The sequence below is a fragment of the Aphelocoma coerulescens genome, chromosome 1 (genome assembly GCF_041296385.1).
Source record: "Aphelocoma coerulescens isolate FSJ_1873_10779 chromosome 1, UR_Acoe_1.0, whole genome shotgun sequence".
NCBI lineage: Eukaryota > Metazoa > Chordata > Aves > Passeriformes > Corvidae > Aphelocoma > Aphelocoma coerulescens.
In genome coordinates, this window is record NC_091013.1 from 25,292,701 (window position 1) to 25,312,016 (window position 19,316).

Consider the following 19,316-nt stretch of genomic DNA (forward strand, 5'->3'; position numbering starts at 1 on the left):
TTCAAAATCTTACTTCAATAAAAATTTATTCACTTTAATTTGCAGCAGTAGCTGGTGTGGTAGTGAAACCCAAGAAGGGCTCATCATTAGCTGCTGTAGGCTGATATTTATCTCCATCTTGTCTTCACCGAGTAATAGAAGATCTGGAGAAGGACAGGGCTTATGATGCACATGAGGCACAGACAGAGAGCTGAAGGAACTGCAGGTCAATGACTTCCTTGGAGCTAAGACTGGGATGATCTGTACAGTCTCTGGTTGCTCTGGGAGGGGTGTCATGAAAGACTGGAGGACAAAGCAATCTGCCAGTACTTGCACTCTATCCCTCCTGAGAATACACACAGGGCTGAGGTGACCATTTGGCTATAGTGTTCCACATGTGCAACACCATATATTCAAAAGGGGAAAGGTGGTGAAAAATGCCCATAAATTCATTACAACAAGCACTAATTTAAATTGCCCATGTAACAATAAGGGGTTCAGGGAGTGAGGTGGTACATGGCCCTCAGTGTAGCAGAGATACGCGATTGGACTCTGGGATATTTGTTAATTCAGCCAGTCGAGTCAGTAGCTTACTGAACAGGCAAGAATATTTCTCTGATGCTTTACTACAGCCACCTGTCAGAGGATGGGTAGAGCAGTCAGTAATCCACAGAGATCGCCAAGGAGCTTTCTGCTGCCTTTGTTCGCTTAATCACGGCAGCGAGTAACAATGATTCAGGCTTTCATTAGAGCTGTATGAGGGTTATGAAAGTGAGAGACAGCTCTCCTGAGTCAGCTCTCCTGAGCTCCAGTGATCTATCTCTACAGCTTGCACGTGGGGACCGAGCTGCTGTGGTGTTTTCACTGCTCCTGCCCACCCCATCCCCTGGCAGGTCACCAAGTGGGCAGGATCGCTCCTCCCATGGCGCTGGGCAGGTCGACCTCAATGCCTGTGGCTTCTGTCTTCAGACTCCTCAGCTAATAGTGGTTTATTTCTCTCTGGATTTGGCTTTTATTGTGCACCCCAATTGACACTTGCTGTTTTTATCTATTGAGTCTGTATTTGATGAGATTCTGTCTTTCTTTTATCTTTCCTTTCCTTTTTTTTTTTTTTTTTGTTTTGTTTGTTTGTTTGTTTGTTTGTTTGCTTGGGTTTTTATTGATAGTTTCTCTCTCCCCATTTCACTTTGGTTTCAGATCATTCAGTAACTTCCTAGTTCTATAGCTCTGACCCAGGATCTGGCACAGTACTCAGTCTGTCTCTTTGCCTATACAATACTATTTCTTTCCTTACAAAGGCTTGTTTTCCTAACAACTAAATTGTGCAGAGAGGCCCATATGTTTCCACAGCCCATGTGCTCTAAAGCATAGCAAATCACTATTTAGAAAAAGTGCTCTGCAGTCCCTTGTGCAAGCCAAAAGACACTCCTTGGCACGGTGTCTTTCCCATTTACAGTACAAAGCAGTCTCAGGGAGAAGGTTCTCAAGAGGGCACCAGAGCTGATGTGCACAGCAGAAATATAGGTGCAACCAGAGACCAACTCAACCAATACACTCAACGTGTAATAATCTGCAAGATAGAAACCTCCCACATTTTAGATGCTACACAAGGCACATGCTGAGCTCCCCTTCCTGCAATGTGCAATGATTAGACTCCTTTAGAGGTTCCTAAGTACACTGAAACCCACCTCTAGCCATTTGGAGCAGACAAGGGATTGTGTGGGAGTGCATGAAGTATTTGCTGGGGCTTCATTAAATGCCTTCCCCACTTTGCTTTTGTCCTTTCCCATTTTTATTCTGTGTCAAACATCAGTTCTCACAACTGTCTCCCAATTTACTCCCCTCGCCATTTGAGAGGGGACTTTGTTCTCACTGCACCAGCACACCTCCTTGAAAACCTTGGTAGTGGAAATTACGGGAGTGACTGGAGCTTGCTTTTGATCTGCCACAAAAAACCACCTACTCTCTCCTGGCAGCCGTGGCTTCCGCTGGGTAGGGGAGCTGCCCCTTGTTAGCAGCCCCAGGCAGGGTGGGGGAACATCTGCTTGCTGCAGGCAACAGTGATGAAAGAGCTGTGCTGCATCTTGCTAGGAAGAGCCGATGGTTCTGCTCACCTTTGGGTTCAGACACAGGGAAGGGACAGAGGAACAAAGCAGCTGCTGGAAGGGTTCTTCCAACCTCTTAGCTGGTTGTCCTCTATTTCAGTCCTGTTTGATCCAGTTAATCCTTTTCAGGTGGGAAACTGGATGTGGAATCTGCTTCTCACCCCAGTCTTCCTGCAGCATTTAGGCTTCCACAAAGCAAGGAAGCCCTCTCCAGGACTGAGACCTCCTTCCCATCCTTCCTCCTCCTGTGACCTATGCACCTATCTCTGCAGTTTGATATCCTATGTATTGTTTTTTCCTTGTTTTGGTTTGGGTTTTTTTTCCAAGCAGATTTGGAATAATCAGTTTTGGTTTCTCTCTCTCCCTCACTTTGCTGGTGCCTCTTCCCTTTCAGTTCTAGGGTATTGCCCAAGCTCTGCACACCCTCAGGGAGTAGCAGAGAATCCAGGGTGGGGTGAGAGCAGAGCTGCACTCAGGGCTGCAGACAAGAAATAGTGCAATGATGTGTGGGGAATCCTACACATTTGTGTTGACTTAGAAGCCAGAAGGGGGTCTTAAAATGAAATCTGAGGTAAAGAAAGGATTTTTTTTCAGACTGACACATTACAGGAGCAGGATGTGGAGGAAAACTTTTCTAGCAAACAATCACAGTGGGACACAATCTGTAACATTCAGAGTATCTGATATTTTCAAATAGGTTCCTATGGGAGAACATGTAGAAGAGAAACGACATCTCAGTGTTACTGCCACTCCATGTTGGAGCTGCTGTTTTCTGAACTTCTTTCAGGATGAAAAGAGGCAATCATGCTCATGTTTGCTGTCTTCAGTCTCACACTAGCCAGCTGACCTGTCCAAGAGGTCACCTGTGCATAACTCAGTTCTTTCACTCTGCAAATTGAATCCAAGGGATGATCTTATTCTCCGGTCTCTGGATTCAGCAGGATTATTCCCTCAGCTGTTCTGCCTTTTACTATTGGGGTCATGACAGGCTTAACCTCAGGCAGACTACCAAAGACCCAATAAATAGGGCTTGTTGTTTTGGGCTTGGTGCCATGCTAACCTGGTTATAGAGCTATCCACTGGCACACATCTGGCTGGGGCTGTGCAGTGCTGGTCAGAGCAGCTTATCAAAAACGTGTTGCAGCCAATGTGCCCACCCAGTCTGTGCCATTCCCAGCAGGGGAGGCATGGCTCCAGGGACTGGGAGGGCTGCTGGCCCTGGTGTGGAGAGGGATCTGCCAGGAGTGAGGGCCACTCTGCCACTGCTGCTTTACTTCTATCTGGAGCCTTGCATCCTCCACCCCTTTGCCCCTGCAGGCCACATGACAGGTCTGGCACAACAATTCTACCCTGCTGATGGGCAGGGGCTGCCCGTGTTAGGAAAAGCTGGATTTGCAGGCATCTGGAAAATGTAAAGGTGGGTGCTGCCACTGTAGTTCAGATCCTTGTTCCTTTTCACATCACCATGGATAATGGTGATTTTTTAGCTCTAAAACAGCAGCTGGAATACTCCTACCTCCTGTAAAACTGCCATCTACCAGATGTATAGGACAACTGCCCCATTGATGGAGGCAGCACTGCTCATGTAGAAAATCGCTGTGCATTCAAAAAAGGGGTGATCAACAACGTTGTACTTGATCACTGTCAGCAATGCCAACCTGTACCTGCAGGATGATGCTCCAAGATGAAGAGTGAAGATCTATCTGGCAAATGGTGACAGTTTAAGTGTAACAGTGTCCAACCCATCAGCTAATGGAAAACACATCTGTGATTTATCAAGACTAGAATTTCAGCTGAAAATGCAGACTTGAAATATTAATTATGAATATGGTCTGATAAATAAATCCCTAGGCACTTTATCAGATGTGTTGTATATAAAAAAATCCTAAAAATTTTTCACTTACTGGAATTTATAGAATTTTCTGGTTGGACATCTTAAGAGTAGGAAGAATTGCTTGACCTCAGCTACTACCATTTAAGTAAGTGCTTCTCTAGATCATGAATATACGTTTTGCTTGGTTCTTCTTACACTGTGTACCTACTTGACTTTCATAATTTTTATTTTTGGTACTTATTTTTAGAAAATATTTGTATTATACTGTATGTCAAATATACAGTACAATAAACTCAGGTTCTAAGCTACATAGCTAATATTACTGACACTCGATTTAACTCCCAACACCTTTTAGAAACAATGAGAATAAAATAAAAGAAACAAATCTCCACTTCTCCTCCCCATACAAGACCTGGCAAAAACTGCAGACACTAAGAAGTTTGTGGTTGCCACAGGAAAGCACAAGTATCTTTGGTGAGACTGAGCTGCCAGCTAGCACTTACAAACAGTGCTTGACCTTTCAGTGACATCGAAAGGAGAACTCTACTAATACACGGTATTTCCTCTGTAGTAAGGTTGCATCCTGCCTTTGCAGTGAAAGAAACTCAGACAAACTTATCTTTCTCCTTTGGCTTACAGTTTTAGCTGGCAAGAAGAAATGTAATTAAGACTACGCAAATTAGTTTTGCTTTCAGCTTCAAGTACTTGGTTATTTCCCTTGTGGAACATGGCTCAGATCAGTGATGGAGCCAGGGCACTTGTCCTCAGTGTCAAATATGTGTCTCCCCTGATTGCACTTCAGTCAGTTGAGACTAATTCCTACTGCTTTGGAAATGGTTATCAAGTCCTGTATGTGCAGCTCCATCTCAAGGAAGCAAAGAGAAGTTACTCAGTAACACTTTTTGGTGAGAGAGATGATGCCCAGCTTTCATTCTCATACCACAGGTAACATTCATTATCCTTTCTAGGGGGTGGGGTATGATGTGAGAGTGGCAAAGCTTTCAAATTGGGTATTAATAATGTTCATAACAGAGCCAAGTAGATAGCTCTTTTATAATTCATTGCAGTGTATTAAAAAAAAATTACAGCCAGATATGCTTTTAAAATAAACCATCTGCCTTAAACCAGAGTTCTTTTGATCCTTGCCTGTGAACAACCAGGCACCAATGAGAGACAGGAAACTCTGGGAAAGGAAGGAGAGGTGTGAAATGGCTGGGAGTCATTAAGCAGTGCAGCAGAAATGTAGTTACAGTTGCCAGGAATAGTAAATCCTGCTTACACAAGACTCTTTTTTTCCCCCCTTTTCCCTGATTCATCTGGGTCTCAAGGATTTCCTGCTCTGTGAATCTGCATTCCCCAGTCCAGCAGCAGCAGCAGCAAAAGGGATGCTCCCAGGGTACCACCTTCCACTCCTGCCTCTTATGCTTCAGCCTAATTGCTGCACAGCACTGTCCGGCACAGCAAGATGCCACTTCCATTCCTTTTTGTCCCTGAAGGACACCCACAACACTGCTCCATCCCCCAGGCTACCTGAGCCCAAACATGGCATCCAGGACTTCCACACCCTGCAACATCAAGAAATTAATTTTAGCTGTACCTTGACACGAAGTCATATTTGGGATTTAGGGACAAATAACAACAGCAACAACAAAAAACCACAAAACACCCCAAACTTAAAAAATCACTTACTAGAGCGGCAGAGAAGGTATGGGATTTTTTGTCACAAAGCCCCCTAAAAGCACAATTTAAAAGAATTTCTCCAGGTTAGTAACCAGCCTGGAGAAAATAGATCAGGGTTTGAATACACTAGTGGGAAGTTGCAGCATGTGTCACATGTAATGGCACAGCAAGGGAGGAGTGGTCCAGCTACTTCACCCTCTGCTGCTGCTGCCCCACATTCCCAAACCAGGGGACATAAAGGACGTACTGCACTGGCTGTGTCAGCATGGAAACACAAACTGAGCAGCTCTGTGCCAGAGGAAGGTGGTTTTTCACTGGCTGGGAGAGAGTGTGGCAGTACACAAAATAGGTGGAGGTGTGTGCAAGGCTGTAGTTCAGAGTGTGCGCTATTGATAACAGCTGTACTCTAGGTCGGCTCTGTAGTGCAGGGGACAGCAAGGAATCCTTTTCCATCCAGGTGTGTTTTGTGCTCAGGACTTATTCCATGTGTTGTGAAGCAGCTCTTTTGGATGTATTACATTTGTAAATCGGAATGCCAAGAAGCTCCGTAGTGATTTGTAACTTGGATATAAAGACAAAGGTGAGGTTCAGTTTCAGACTGCAGGAGGATGAGAGTTTGTTAAAGCAGTGAAATACACTGTATTACAGAGTGTCTTTTGCTAGCTTACAGAACGAGAGCCTGAACAAGCATCAGGATTTGATCAGTAAGATACAAGACTAGCAATCAGGAAAGTTCACAGGGTTTGAAGGCAAGCAGCATCTCATCTTACTCTAATACGTATCTCAAATGAAAGCCTTCTTTCTTCACTGTTAGAAGTTTAGACTAGATTTTATTTGGAATCAGGGGATTGTTAAAAATATTAAAGACTGCAGCTACGTAAGAAGTAGTGTAACACTTCCCTTTCCCTCTTCCAATGCTGCTAATTTTAACTGCTCAGTCAGAAGTACTCTGTATCAAAATACGGCCTGAATCTGTACTGACTTGTATTTCTGCCAAAACTCTGCAAATGGTTTTGAAAAACAAAATAGGAAAGGAGCTACACTGAGTGGGAATTAGGGCAAAAACATCTGCATCAGCCAGAAAGAAATAAACTGAAATTTCATACAAAATTGAGAGTCAAGGAGATAATGAGGAAGATGGTGAGAATAACTGGTTAGTGAATTCCGTATGACATTCACAGTGGTGCTATCGAGTTACATCTGGCAGATAGAAAGAAAACTTTGTTTTGGACAGCCATTTTCAGAACCAAGATAACAGTAAGACAAATCAACATCTAAAACAATGTTCGCTTGATGAAAGTCTTGAAAACTCTAGACTTGGACAAAAAGCCCAAGTATGAACCGTCCTTCAATACTACCGCCCTTGCCAGACAAAAAGCTTGTGAGACTTTAACTGCAGGTGTTTAAAACCCAGCAGTCTTTTCAGGAATTGCAAAGCACAGCTTAATGGCTCAGCACTGCTGTCAGCAGAATCTGAGACTTGGTAACTCAGGCCTGAGGAGGGTTTGTGAGCTCTGCTAGGCTTCTCCGACTACCTCAGCTGGTCTAGCACAGCAACCCCAAGGAAGCCTTCTGTATTTTAACAGCAAGCTATTTAAAAACAAGGCCTCAGCATCATCAACAGTTACATGTGCCTGCCCACGGCAGGGGATTGGACCTAATGACTTTTAAGGTCACTTCTAACCCAGGCCATTCTATGATTCTGTGATATGGAAAGATACAGCCACACCTGGCAGAACTCATTCTGTGCTTGACAATTCTTTACTTACCAGTTCAGCACAGAAGTGCAGCTGGATCTGCTGAGCTCATTACTTTTATAACTTCATTGCTCACATGTATCTCAAATTACAGGACAAACTGAAAACCAGAACATTCCAAGTAAGCATGAGAAAATTTTTTTCCTGTGAGTGTGGTATGGGCTCTCAACAGCAGCATAAACTTGGGTATGTATTCACAAACCTCAACCACAGGGGGATTCTGTGATTCCCTATTTCATGTTGTATTGAAAATTTATGGGATAATTTTAAAAAAAGGACTTTAGATGGCCTTTGCAGTAAGTAAATACATTGTCTCAAAGAGCACCTGCAAAAATGCCGTCTTGGAATTCTTATCCTTATTTGATGTTTTAAAGTTGATACACCTCAGCTCTTACCTGAGTCATACTCTGTCACAGAGTTCTACTTTTGCAACATTAACTGTAAATGAAGACACACCTAGGGGACACACACAGTGCATCTACATCTTACAGCCCTCACTGGTCTTCTCCACTTAATCATAATTTACCAATTGATTTAATGGGGCCTGACAACAGATACAGACCTTGGAACCTGTCCATCAGCACGTGGCTGAACACACAGGCACAGAAGTGCTTTTTAAAATAAAGCTCCAAGTTCTCCCTTTGAATATGAAGTACAATGTCTTCCAAGGTATTTTTAGGTGAAAAGATGTGAAGAGCAAGTGAATGAAAACCAAATGTACACAGATTTTATAAATCTTGCCTTATGAACAAAGTATAAATCTTACCATGCTAAAATTATGTACCTAACATTACACCCTCATATGGCAATTTAGTTGTACCCCAAGCAAGCCCTCTAGGGATCAGTTTACAGCCACGAAGGGAAGATGGCAGCACTTACTATGAGTTGCTTTGATTTATTTGAAAAAATACAAGAAAGCATGTGGAGCAAACTCGGCAAATAATAAGATCCCCAAACCCAAATTCTACAGCAAATCAGAGTCGCTGTCTTGTGTCAGTTTGATGGCAATGGCACATGCTCCTCTGGGCACTACACCAGCAAATTAAACCACCTAAAAACAGGGCCTGGGTGCAGTCGTCCAAGCACAAGCAAGAGGTTAATATGCATGCCAGAGATCTCATCTCAGGTGACACTCAGCTTTCACTAATGGTCTTTTTTATTTTGTCTCCAGAAGGCACTGAGGAGTTTTGCTGGTCTGGCCAACTATCTGCAAAAGAATTGGTCAATTTTCCTGTCAGTGCTACTTTCAACCTGAATACACTGTGAGCATCTTGTGTGTAGTGAACCACATGGAGTGTAAAGGCTATTTCAAACACTGACTTCTCTGCAGTCAGTAGCATTTTGCTTAAAAATGTTTGAATGAGACTATACATATTTTATTTTTTATTTATAGACAGGCAATATTTTAACCCGGTATTTTTTGAGCTGAAGGCTGATATGACTGTCATACACCAAATACCCAGTTTGTGTTTCAGTAGTTCAGTCAAGGACAACTTGTTGGGCTGTTTCCATTTGCTTTCATATACTGACAAAGAGAAATTCCACAGCAGCACTGAGAAAGATTATGAGAATTGTGACATATACCTTATTTAACGCTTTCTCGACTTGCCGCTAAATAATAACATCTGAACAAAATATTCAGATACAATGTAATATGTTTATTTTTTTTTAAAATCCAATTTGTAAAGGTCCCTTTTTAAACAAAACAAGAACAAAAAAATCAACACAATTCAGAGGGCTTATCTCATTTATCATATTCTTCCCCACTCTTCACTTATAACACAAGCAGCAACTTATAGTATTAGTGCTCATATAGTGCACTTATATGAATTTTGATTTGTGTATTAAGCATTAAATACAATGTATTTTCTGTGAGCATAGCCCAAAGAGTACACAACATTACATTTTCAAAGCATATGTTAAAAAAAAAAGACAATAAATGTATATCCAAGACAGTCAAACTCAAATATTTTGACTTGGCAAATTCTATAACAAGTAACAGCAATTTTCAACTGCGTACAAAGCAGAACAGTGCCAACATGCCTCCAGTCTGCGAGCTATGGTAAAATATCAAGCACACACATAAAGGAGAGAAGCCAAAGAAACCCACCACAGAGCTAACCTGAGGCACACCCAACTGCGACCAAACAAAGGCAGCCCACTTTCCCACTCTGTAATGCAAAGAGCCCAACAACAACAAAAAGCACTTCTACGCTACAGAAAGTGAAACAGCAACTTCTTCCAAATTTGTCTCTGCATTTTTAAACAAACTTGTTTGAAAAATTTAAAGATGAACATCTAATTATACCAAACAAATGTACAAACTATAAAGTCAGAGAAGCTCCAGAAGATTGCCACTTTCAACCTTGCATAGTGAGAGCTGGCATTGATATTGCTACCATAGCTTCAGCAGAAGATACGGAAAAGAAAAATCTTTACCTCTAAGTGATGCACATACGTAACATTTTCTTCACAAAATTCAGTTAAACTTAATAAAAGGGAAAACAGCTCTAAAAAGGGAAAGATAGTGTTCACAAGCTTAGAAAAAAAATACAAAACCAGAACATTCCATAATAAAAAAATGAAAACAATAAACATTCCATCATGACAGCACCTATTTTATCACTAAATAAGCCCCATACATGCAACAAACTACAACTATTGTATAAGGCCGTCAAATTAAAGGTTTACTTTTCATATAAACAAAGTGTAAAAATAGCAACAAGTTGCAATCTTCAAATTTAATGCTATGTGAGGATTCTGTCCCCCTAGTATCATTTGGTAGCAATTTCAATATGCATTTGATATAAATGTCATTCACCTAGGAACCGTGGTACAAATACATTGTGCCTAGGACAGTATTGTCATATCTCTGCTCGACCTTGACAGAATTGGAATGCTCAACAACACTACTGAGTTCGGGGATGCTCTCAGCAGTATCCCCAAAACCATGATAGTGTCCATAGTGCAAAGTATCTCCAGGGTCTTCCACCCATGAGGGCCGGTTAGAAACACAGCTACTCGGGCTTCCATTCAGGTGGAGAGATCCACACATATCGGTGGAATTACTCATGGCTTTTTCCGGTTCCTCGGTGCCGTTACTGGCATGAATTCGATGCCTACTGGGAGAAGTTACTCCAGGAATGACTCCGTTAGGTGTCAATGCTAAGCACTCCTCACGCCTGGCATCCATCCCACTGAGCTGTTGTGCGGCGGTGAAATCCAAATGTCCATTGATGGCACATCCATTTGTCAGTGCATTCAATATGGAGCTACTGCTATTCATATCTGCATTAAGAAATACACCTGTCACCAACAATTAAGAATAGATTGAAATACATCAAAATGTCTCCACTATACTTCACTTACTTAAAAAATGTTTCCATACACAACTTTGAAAATAAATCTATCCTTTCTTTATAACAATGCAGGTAGTTCCAAGTAATGAGATCTGACCAGTAAGTTGGTGGCATGGATTCTTATGTTGAAAATGCAACTATCTATCTACATGTGTTTTGAAAATATGCCTATATTAGTCTTTGCAAAGACAATGTGAACTTCTCCGATTTTTTTTTTTTTTTCATTTAACTGTATGAAATTAAGTGCAGCAGACAACATTCTGGGCAGTGTATTCAAGGGTGGAATAAAAGGCATCTTTCCACCTTAACTGTAATGCCCTCTTGGGATGGAAGATTATGTACATACAAGAAGTGAGTCTCTGTGAGAGGGTGAAGAGTTGTTTTTTTTATTTTTCAGCTGCAATTTAACTGTGGCTTTTTTTTCTTTTTAGTTGTAACTCTCACAGTACAGTATGCACTGAAGTAAGTCAAACAGAGAAATGGTACATTGGGGTGCTAATATAAAATGTTTTTAAATTCCTTTATTCAGAAAGTACTTCAATGTACCTAGCAGCTTGCTAGATAACATACTGGGCAGGTTTGTATTTAATTCTACATTTATAATAGCATGTGTACAATCCACATGCAAAATGCCATACAATAGCAACAGCAGAGTGCACAGAAGACTAAAAAATACTAGTTAGTAGGAAACAAAATTCTAAAAATGTGCATGCAAAAATCACTGACAACTGTTTTGAAGCAATTTCCCCTTTGATGTTAGTAATTAGTACAATAGGTTTTGTTTCCATGAACAGATTTCATCAGTCTGTCTGAAATGCATGTTTTTGCAGTGGTACTCAAAAGTACTAGCACAAAAAATGCATATGTTCCATCTTAAAAATATAATTTATGTCTATATTGGTAAAGATCAGCAAGGCAAACATAGCAACTACAGAGCTATGTGGTGACATTTAAAGATTTTACATTCTGTGATTATCCTTGGATACACGCACATATGTTTATGTCTCCATGAACGCATAAACCCATGTGCAAAACAGGATTGCATTTACTGCGTGTATACAAATTAATTCAGTTAATTTAGTCTGTTGGCAACTTCCCACATTTGTAAAACACTGGGTTCCCATTTAAGTGACACGTAATGAGTACCACTGTCTGACAAGGAAAAATCTGGAGTTTTGGTTCTCTCTCAGTCTTTTGCATGGCTATTATTTGAAATACAAATTACAGCACTGATACTCCACAGACACCAATACGTAACACAAGAAATGTGTCCAATTTGTAACTCCCTGGATGTACTAACTGGAGTTTCCTGTTTAGTCCCTACATCAGTTAAAATAACCACATCAGCTAAACTCACTAACCATGAATTCTCATTAAAAGTGGAAAAAAACCCCCACAAACCCATCAAGACTTCAAAGTTAATACTTCAGTGATGAAAATGCACAGAAGGAGTTTCATATTATGTTTATTAACTGAAAAGTGCAAACTTTTAACTGTTTAAAAATAAACCCTTATAGGCTGGTTTTGCCAAATCAAATTTAATAAATCTGGCACTTCTATTAGTTAATATGCAAAAGTAGGTACCGAATAGTTCTAGTGATAATTATAGAATGTTATCATTGGTTAAAAATGAGCACCTATAGTAATAGAGTAATAGAGTACATTTATGAAAAAAAATAATTTTTCATAAATAAGAACACTTAGTAATTATCACTGGAAAATATCATAGTCTACTTCTAAAGTATTGATTATATATATGCATATATATTTATTCCTAATATATTAAAATCTATTAATTATCATTCCCTTTGTTGAACTGGATCTGTGGTACAAAGCATAAACATACTTCTGGCAGAAAAAAATTGATAAATAGGAAATTCATTTCTGAATGTAGTAATGCACTATTGTAGTAACACCATGTCTTAACCTACAAAGTGCAAAAAAAGCTGACCCCAGACAGTTTAAATCCATCTCTATACACATCCTGGGGTTACCAAAAGCATCTTGATTAAGCAGCCCTTAAAAAATCTAGAGCATTAATATTGACCAATCCTAGTAGCATTTTTGACTGTTTCATGATGATTGGTACAAAACACAAAATCTGTTTTCCAAGGTACACTAGTTCCAAATAGTAGATTAAAACTGTGATGTCTAATCTTCAATTTACATTAAAAAATCCCGTAGCAGGATCCTGCACTTATGTCATTGTGTCTGAACAAATTCTGAACACAGGATATATCTCCAGACTATTCTCTGTAGTATTTGTTGCACTATTTTGAATATAGTTTTGTCACAACACATTATTTTCAAAGCTAGGATGTTTCCCTATCAAGTCTTCTTACTATCTACTCAATCAAAATTAAATGAGTAATTTAACTTATTTCTGAACTTCCTTTAACCCAAAATTATAGTAACTAGAAGCAAGGCACAACGTAATACAAGCCTCAGGTTAAAAGTGAACAGCCATCATGGACTTCTGTTTACCTGAAATATTAAGAAATTACTAATAAACTTCTCTTTCACCATTACAATACATTGCATGAAACAGCTAATTTTCAATACCTACTAAACCCCCAATATAATGGGTGTTAACAGCAATACAATAGTTTTCAAGACTCCAGACAACAATGTGCAAAAATAAATAACTAAGTTTTATACTTAAATTAAAAATAAAACGCATATTGATTCTTGCAACGACAAGGAGTTTGCATTGCAGAAACAGTGTATATTTCAATTTCTTTTGGTCCAACAGAAGTACTCTCCTGTTGTTTGGTGTCTTCAACCATTTGAATGTTGTTGTAGTTAACAGGAAACTGTCCACTCCCACCTGATACAACAGCAAACTCTCTATCAACGTGCATATTGTCAGCATCGTCCTCAACTCCTCCATTCAGCATGGGTATTAAGCCATCGAAACTGTAAGCTGACAAAAAGAGAGTCATGTTTAGCCATTAGTTCCCACTTGAAAACTCAGCCAACAAAAAGATGAGTACTTTCATTATTAAAGCAAAAGAGAGAATTACCAGGGTACCTATTAGACTCGGCACCTACATATCAAAGTTCCTAGTCTGATGTACAAATACGTTAATAAATAGAAATTTAAGCTACTCATATTTAGGCTTTACAGGTGATGTGCCCAACTCACATTTGTCTACTGTAAGTCTAAACTGCTCTCTTTTTCACTCCCAAGGGTCAGGTCCCAGTAACCCACCCTTATCCACACCAGACTGCTCCAGGGATCTCTCATAGAGCTGAACAAGCAGATCTGTCTTCTGAGAGAAGCTGACAAGTGGTTAGACTGCTGGAGGGAATGCTTTAATGAGCACGATGGGCTTGACTTCACTACTGCTTCTTGTATCCACCCAGAGCACTACTCCAGTATCATCCCAGCAGGCCCTGCCCGGCTCTCATGCTGACATTAACACACTTTTCTGCACACACTCATATTATGTTACAAATGCCTGCTTTGGTGGACTGCAATTCAGCTCCCATTACCTTGGGCACAACCAAAATTTTCATCAAACACTCATTTTTAAAGAACCTTAAGCTCTGAAGTGTTCCAGGGCCAAAGAGATCACTGAGGGCCTAAATCATGTCAGGGCCCTTGGATCAGCAGGCTTCAAATTACCCTAAACCAGGAAGGGAAAGACATTTTTTTTTAGTTACCTAGATGAGTATGAAAATGCAGTTTCATTTTGGTCACTTCCAGGATGCAGTTCCAGGAATGCCTTCCATCACACCTCACACAGAACACCCAAAGCATCTGTGCTGAGGCTCGTGACACTGAGACACTGGTTGTGAGCAGCACACACAGCACAGAGCACAAGTCAACCTGCTGAGGGCTGGACTAGAGGGGCCAGGACTAGGACTGACATGAATACAGCTGTGTGTCCAGTGTGCATCATCATCATCTCTGAACCTGTGCACCACCCTCTGCTGACCCACCCAGGAAGCAGGATGAAATTTCTGGAATTGATTTCAGAAAAATGGACATAAAATCCAGTTTATAAGTCAAAACTAAAAATTATTTGGCATATATCCTGAAAGTGGTCACCAATTTACTTCTGTTAATTACACTTGAGTAATTAGTTTTTATCCCAGTATACAGTGTACCAGCATTGCCTAATTTTGAGGTTTAAGGCTTTTTTTAATACTATGGACCTGTTAGGAGATAGACCTGTGTGCATATAAACAATTCCAAGTAATGTTTATCCACTCCCCAGTTTATTATTCCAGGGCAAAGCACACCTTAAGCATTTATCTTCTCTCAACTCTAGTGCTTACAGGTTCTTGTAAGGGACATATGTTGTCACAGCAAGTAGTTTTTTTCAAAGCAGTGATTGTTCTGATTTGGGGCATGGCCATCAAAACCTGACTCCTCCCTGCAAATACAGGTTGCCTTCACTCTCTGAACATCTGGAATCTCCTGTGCAAAAAGTCTTTGAAGGACAACAGACCAGTGTGGTTTTAGTAAGAGTTTAAAATTAACACAAAATTGGGCTTATTCTTTACAAAGGCCAGCTAAGCACAAAGATGTACTGGTAACACCTCATTACTCAGCTCTGTTGTTTACCAAAAAGCCTCAGGAACAGTGACTCATTCTCAGTGCAACAGACTTTTTACATCGATGCAATAGTTATTACTGATGCTGATGTCTTTGAGGGCAAACACGTCAGATTAGAAACTGCAGCTTCCACAGCTGGGATGCGTCTCTTAGTTACTCCAAAAACCTCCAAGCAAAAGCAGCAAAGCTTTTGCATTTGTTTGTGAAGGTCTTAAAAAGTCATACTGGTAACACTTTCAAAAATTACCTACTCCAATTCCTTTTCCAACATTTCTGTAATTGCTCAGGAGCACTCATTCACTTCAAGCATTGTCCATTTGCTCAATCTAATTTAGGTACTGGACCAGCTCAGTACAGTGAACGGTAACGCAGATACTGCTACTTCATGGCAAAAGAGAGAACATGCATAGCCCAGTGCCACCCCTCCAGACTGTGGGGAAATGCTGCCTATTGACTGAAAGAGACAGCTGCTTAGGAACATTCAGATGGAGCAGCTCTTCAAAATGCAAGATAAATTAACTTGACTTCAAGTAGTGCCTCCTGGTAGCAGATCAATGGACTGAAAACATCTTTCTGTACTTATGGGCACTTGTATACCGGGCAAGCTCTCTTATCCTATGTAGAGACTTGGGAAATACTCCTTAAGTCTTGTATTTAACTGCACAGGGACTCTTCTCCATAATGAAATTTATCATTTAGACTAGCTACATGAAGCAACATATCCTGTTTATGACTGGCAATGGAGTACCCAGTTACGGTCTCTGATCCTGGTATAGGCAAAATGGCGTCTGGATAGCAAGTACTGAACAAATACTAGAGTAGGTATCAATGTGATTTATGTTACCCAGGTCATATTTAAAAACATGGTTTAGATCTCAATTCCCCTTGCTATCTGGAATTAAGCACTGTTTAAGCCCATTCTATTTGGCTCACTGAAAATCACATATGTTAGAAAGTGTCTTCAATGAAGACCTACTGAGTCCCTTTCCTGATGCTAAAGAAAAGCATCCTTTAGCATCATTAGGAAAAAGGAGGCTTGAGTTCAGAATTACTCCCTTGTTTTTAATAAGAATTTAGTGGGATGACCAATAGAAAGGAAGAAGATAATTCTCCTTAATCGTGTTACTCAAGGTGTTCCTAAGATGTAAAAAAAATCTCTACATAGAGCTACCAAAAGGTATCTTTAGGTTATACTACTCCATTATTCCTGGCAAAGAAGCAGTATCCTCAATTCACAAGGCTGGATAGGAAACCTTAAGGTTCATTCTAGTCTAACACCCCTTGGAAAACAATCCTGGAAACTTAAAATTGTGTTAACTTACAGACATAACCCCTCTAGATTTGAGAAACCTTTCTGCATTCAATTTCTTCCATCACCCTACCTAGCAGTTTCTGAACTGTGAATTAATCCCTGGATGGAAAATTATCAGAACATCCGGGCATCCCTGTGAATCCATGGAATGTTACTTGACTCTCCTAAAGCTGAAGAAACTGAGGAAGGAGTAGAAGCTAATTTCAGCTCCTACTCCTCTGCGTAATTATTCTTGGCATCATACAGCTTTAGCACTTTCTGGAAATAGAAATTTCTGAACACGCCAAGATGATGACAGGAAAAACTGGGATCTTGCGGCATGGAATAATTGTATTAATCTGCTTCTTGTATTAATATGTAATTTAGATACGTGAGTTTGTCAATAATACTCAACATCCACTCCAAAAGGCTTTAAAACATTTATTTTCCTTTCTCAGCAACAGTATCAACCCATCCCTTTTACCTCTGGGGTCTCACCTTCTGTTCTAGCCTTCTTTACTCCAGCAGACTCTGTATCTTCAAAGGATCTCTTTCGACTTGTCCCACCACTGAATGGATTGGGACCTGCATTCTGCTGAACCCCATTTAAGGTGCCATTGCTATAGAAACGATTCAGGTGACAGTTCTGGAGGTTCAAGAGAAACTGGGCACATTCTTGGAAGCCCTGGGTATGTGCAAGGTCTGCTGCTGTCAGGCCACTGGCATTTCTCAAGCTGTACAATACAAAGAAACTGGATTACACTCATTCATCAGGCTAGCTGGCTGCTGCTGCTGCCCTTACTGACTATCTATCTGCTGGTGATGAGAGAAAACATACACTTAGCAAATTTTCCATTAAGAAATTAGTTATCAATCTTAGTTTTATAACTAACTTAACTTTTTGCACATATATCTCACTTCTAAGCAAAATTTGGGAGACAATACACTTTTAAATAAAATCAATATACTATGTGCCTTAAACCATCTTCCTATTTAAACTTCTCAAAATGCTTTATTCTAAAATAGTCTGAAGTAGCTGACCTTTACATAAACTTCAGACTAATTTAAGTGTCGAATTTTACCATCTTCTGCAGTTTATTCTGAAATCTATTGCTTTAACTTGAGCAAAAGATCAAATACTCAAAACAAACTTAACATGACTTGGCAATTGTCCATGGCATTCTGGTTTCTAAGGTAACAACAACATCACCATTCTTCCTAACAACAAAATATATACATATATAGTAAAAGATAGATAGATAAAGATGCTATACTTAGGTATGCTTTGCTTATACTTTTGTTTCTGGTTTGTTTCTCATTTCAAAGTGTGTGACATCATAAGTACTAGGACTTGCTTTGGTAATTTCAACTAAGACTTTTCTGTGCACAAGAGAATGGCACTGGATTTTGCATATTCTAGTGCATCAAGGAGGTTAGGAATGAAATCAGGGAGGATATGTAGAGATGTAGAGGTTTAATTTGAGAAAGTGCTGTATCACATGCACTTACACAAACACACAGGATACCTTATGCTTAGCAATTTAGGCTAACTTCATAAGGAACAGCACAGAAGTGGAGACAAGAGGGCCGGGAATGACAAAACTAGATGGTGAAGCAAAAGATGCCAATTAATCTTTCCTATTATTTTTCCAGACAGACATAACTAGTCAGAAAAATGGAATTTTTGTTTCTTGGCTTCAGTTGTTTAGACAAGACCATTACTTAAAAATCCAGAAACAGAACAGCTAACAGAATGAGAATTCAGAAGATTGATAGACCTGATTCTCTTGAAACTCCAGCTCATGAGAAGAAATCAAAGAACAAAGCCCAGATTTGCTTCCTAGGTCACTGTAACTTATTTGCTATAAGAAAATCTTTAGAAACTATTACAGCAAGACTACTTTCATAAATTGCTACGTCAAAATACTACAGTCACAAAACCCACAACCTAAACCAGGGTAATTTCATTCTATATTACACTATTCTAAGTCACTATTTACTTGGACCTCTAGTGAAAATCCACAGAACACCATTCAAGAGCAGTCTAGAAAGTAAGACTTCAGAACACTAAAAACCTAGTTAGTCAAAAGAAGTGAAACTTCAAGGTGGTGGTATCAGTCAGAAGAGCTGCAAAGTGAATAATCTGTTCTGTGCATCCAGTGCAGGCAGTATACAGATGGGATTAATATGAACAAAGGATAATTAAAGTTAGCATCAGGAGAAAGTTTCAGAGTATAAACGTTGCTGAATCTTGAGAGGGGTCTCTTCCCCTCATTTTAAGAGTGGTCTATGATATCAGAAATTCTACAGTCAAATCTTTCCCCTGCTGAACTGGATGACCTGTTGAAGTTGCTGCTAAGCAACATTTGATACTCCTTTAGTAATTCTAATTTAGATGTGCAGCGTAAGGATGTAGAACAATGAAACTACAGCTTAGGAAATAGAAATTTTAACAGATCTGTTCTGGTCAAAAGAAAAGCTCAGTTCTCCGATACCTTTCTTAAATTTGCGAGCCCCAAAAGAACAGTAAAAGAAATCTAAGTAATAGCAAAATAAATGAAGTTAGGCAAAGATAAAAATGACAAAACCAATATGGTATTGAATGGCCACCTAATTTAATAGAAGTTCAAGGAGTCAGTAATTCTATTATTTAGCAAGTACTACTGAACACTAACTCTGCTTTGAAAAGTTGATTGTGAAAGACTACAGTTAAGTCACCATTTTCCAAAGGAACATCAATATAAGAT

The 19,316-nt window shown here is 39.8% G+C and overlaps 1 protein-coding gene across 2 annotated transcripts in view; it reads right to left on the reverse strand.

The window, feature by feature from the left end:
- Window positions 1-8,992: 8,992 nt before the first annotated feature.
- The window catches only part of ANKRD10 (ankyrin repeat domain 10), a 37,388-nt gene continuing 27,064 nt past the window's right edge, over window positions 8,993-19,316 (reverse strand). Inside the window, exons 4-6 of one of the 2 annotated variants that reach the window (XM_069004148.1) lie at window positions 17,068-17,303; window positions 13,542-13,637; window positions 8,993-10,661 (exon numbers count right to left, since the gene is read on the reverse strand). In XM_069004148.1, coding sequence (XP_068860249.1) covers window positions 10,177-10,661; window positions 13,542-13,637; window positions 17,068-17,303 — 817 coding nt within the window. In that variant the 3' untranslated portion in view covers window positions 8,993-10,176. The remainder of the gene's footprint in view (window positions 10,662-13,541; window positions 13,638-17,067; window positions 17,304-19,316) is intronic. The other variant, XM_069004156.1, reaches the window with a different exon arrangement.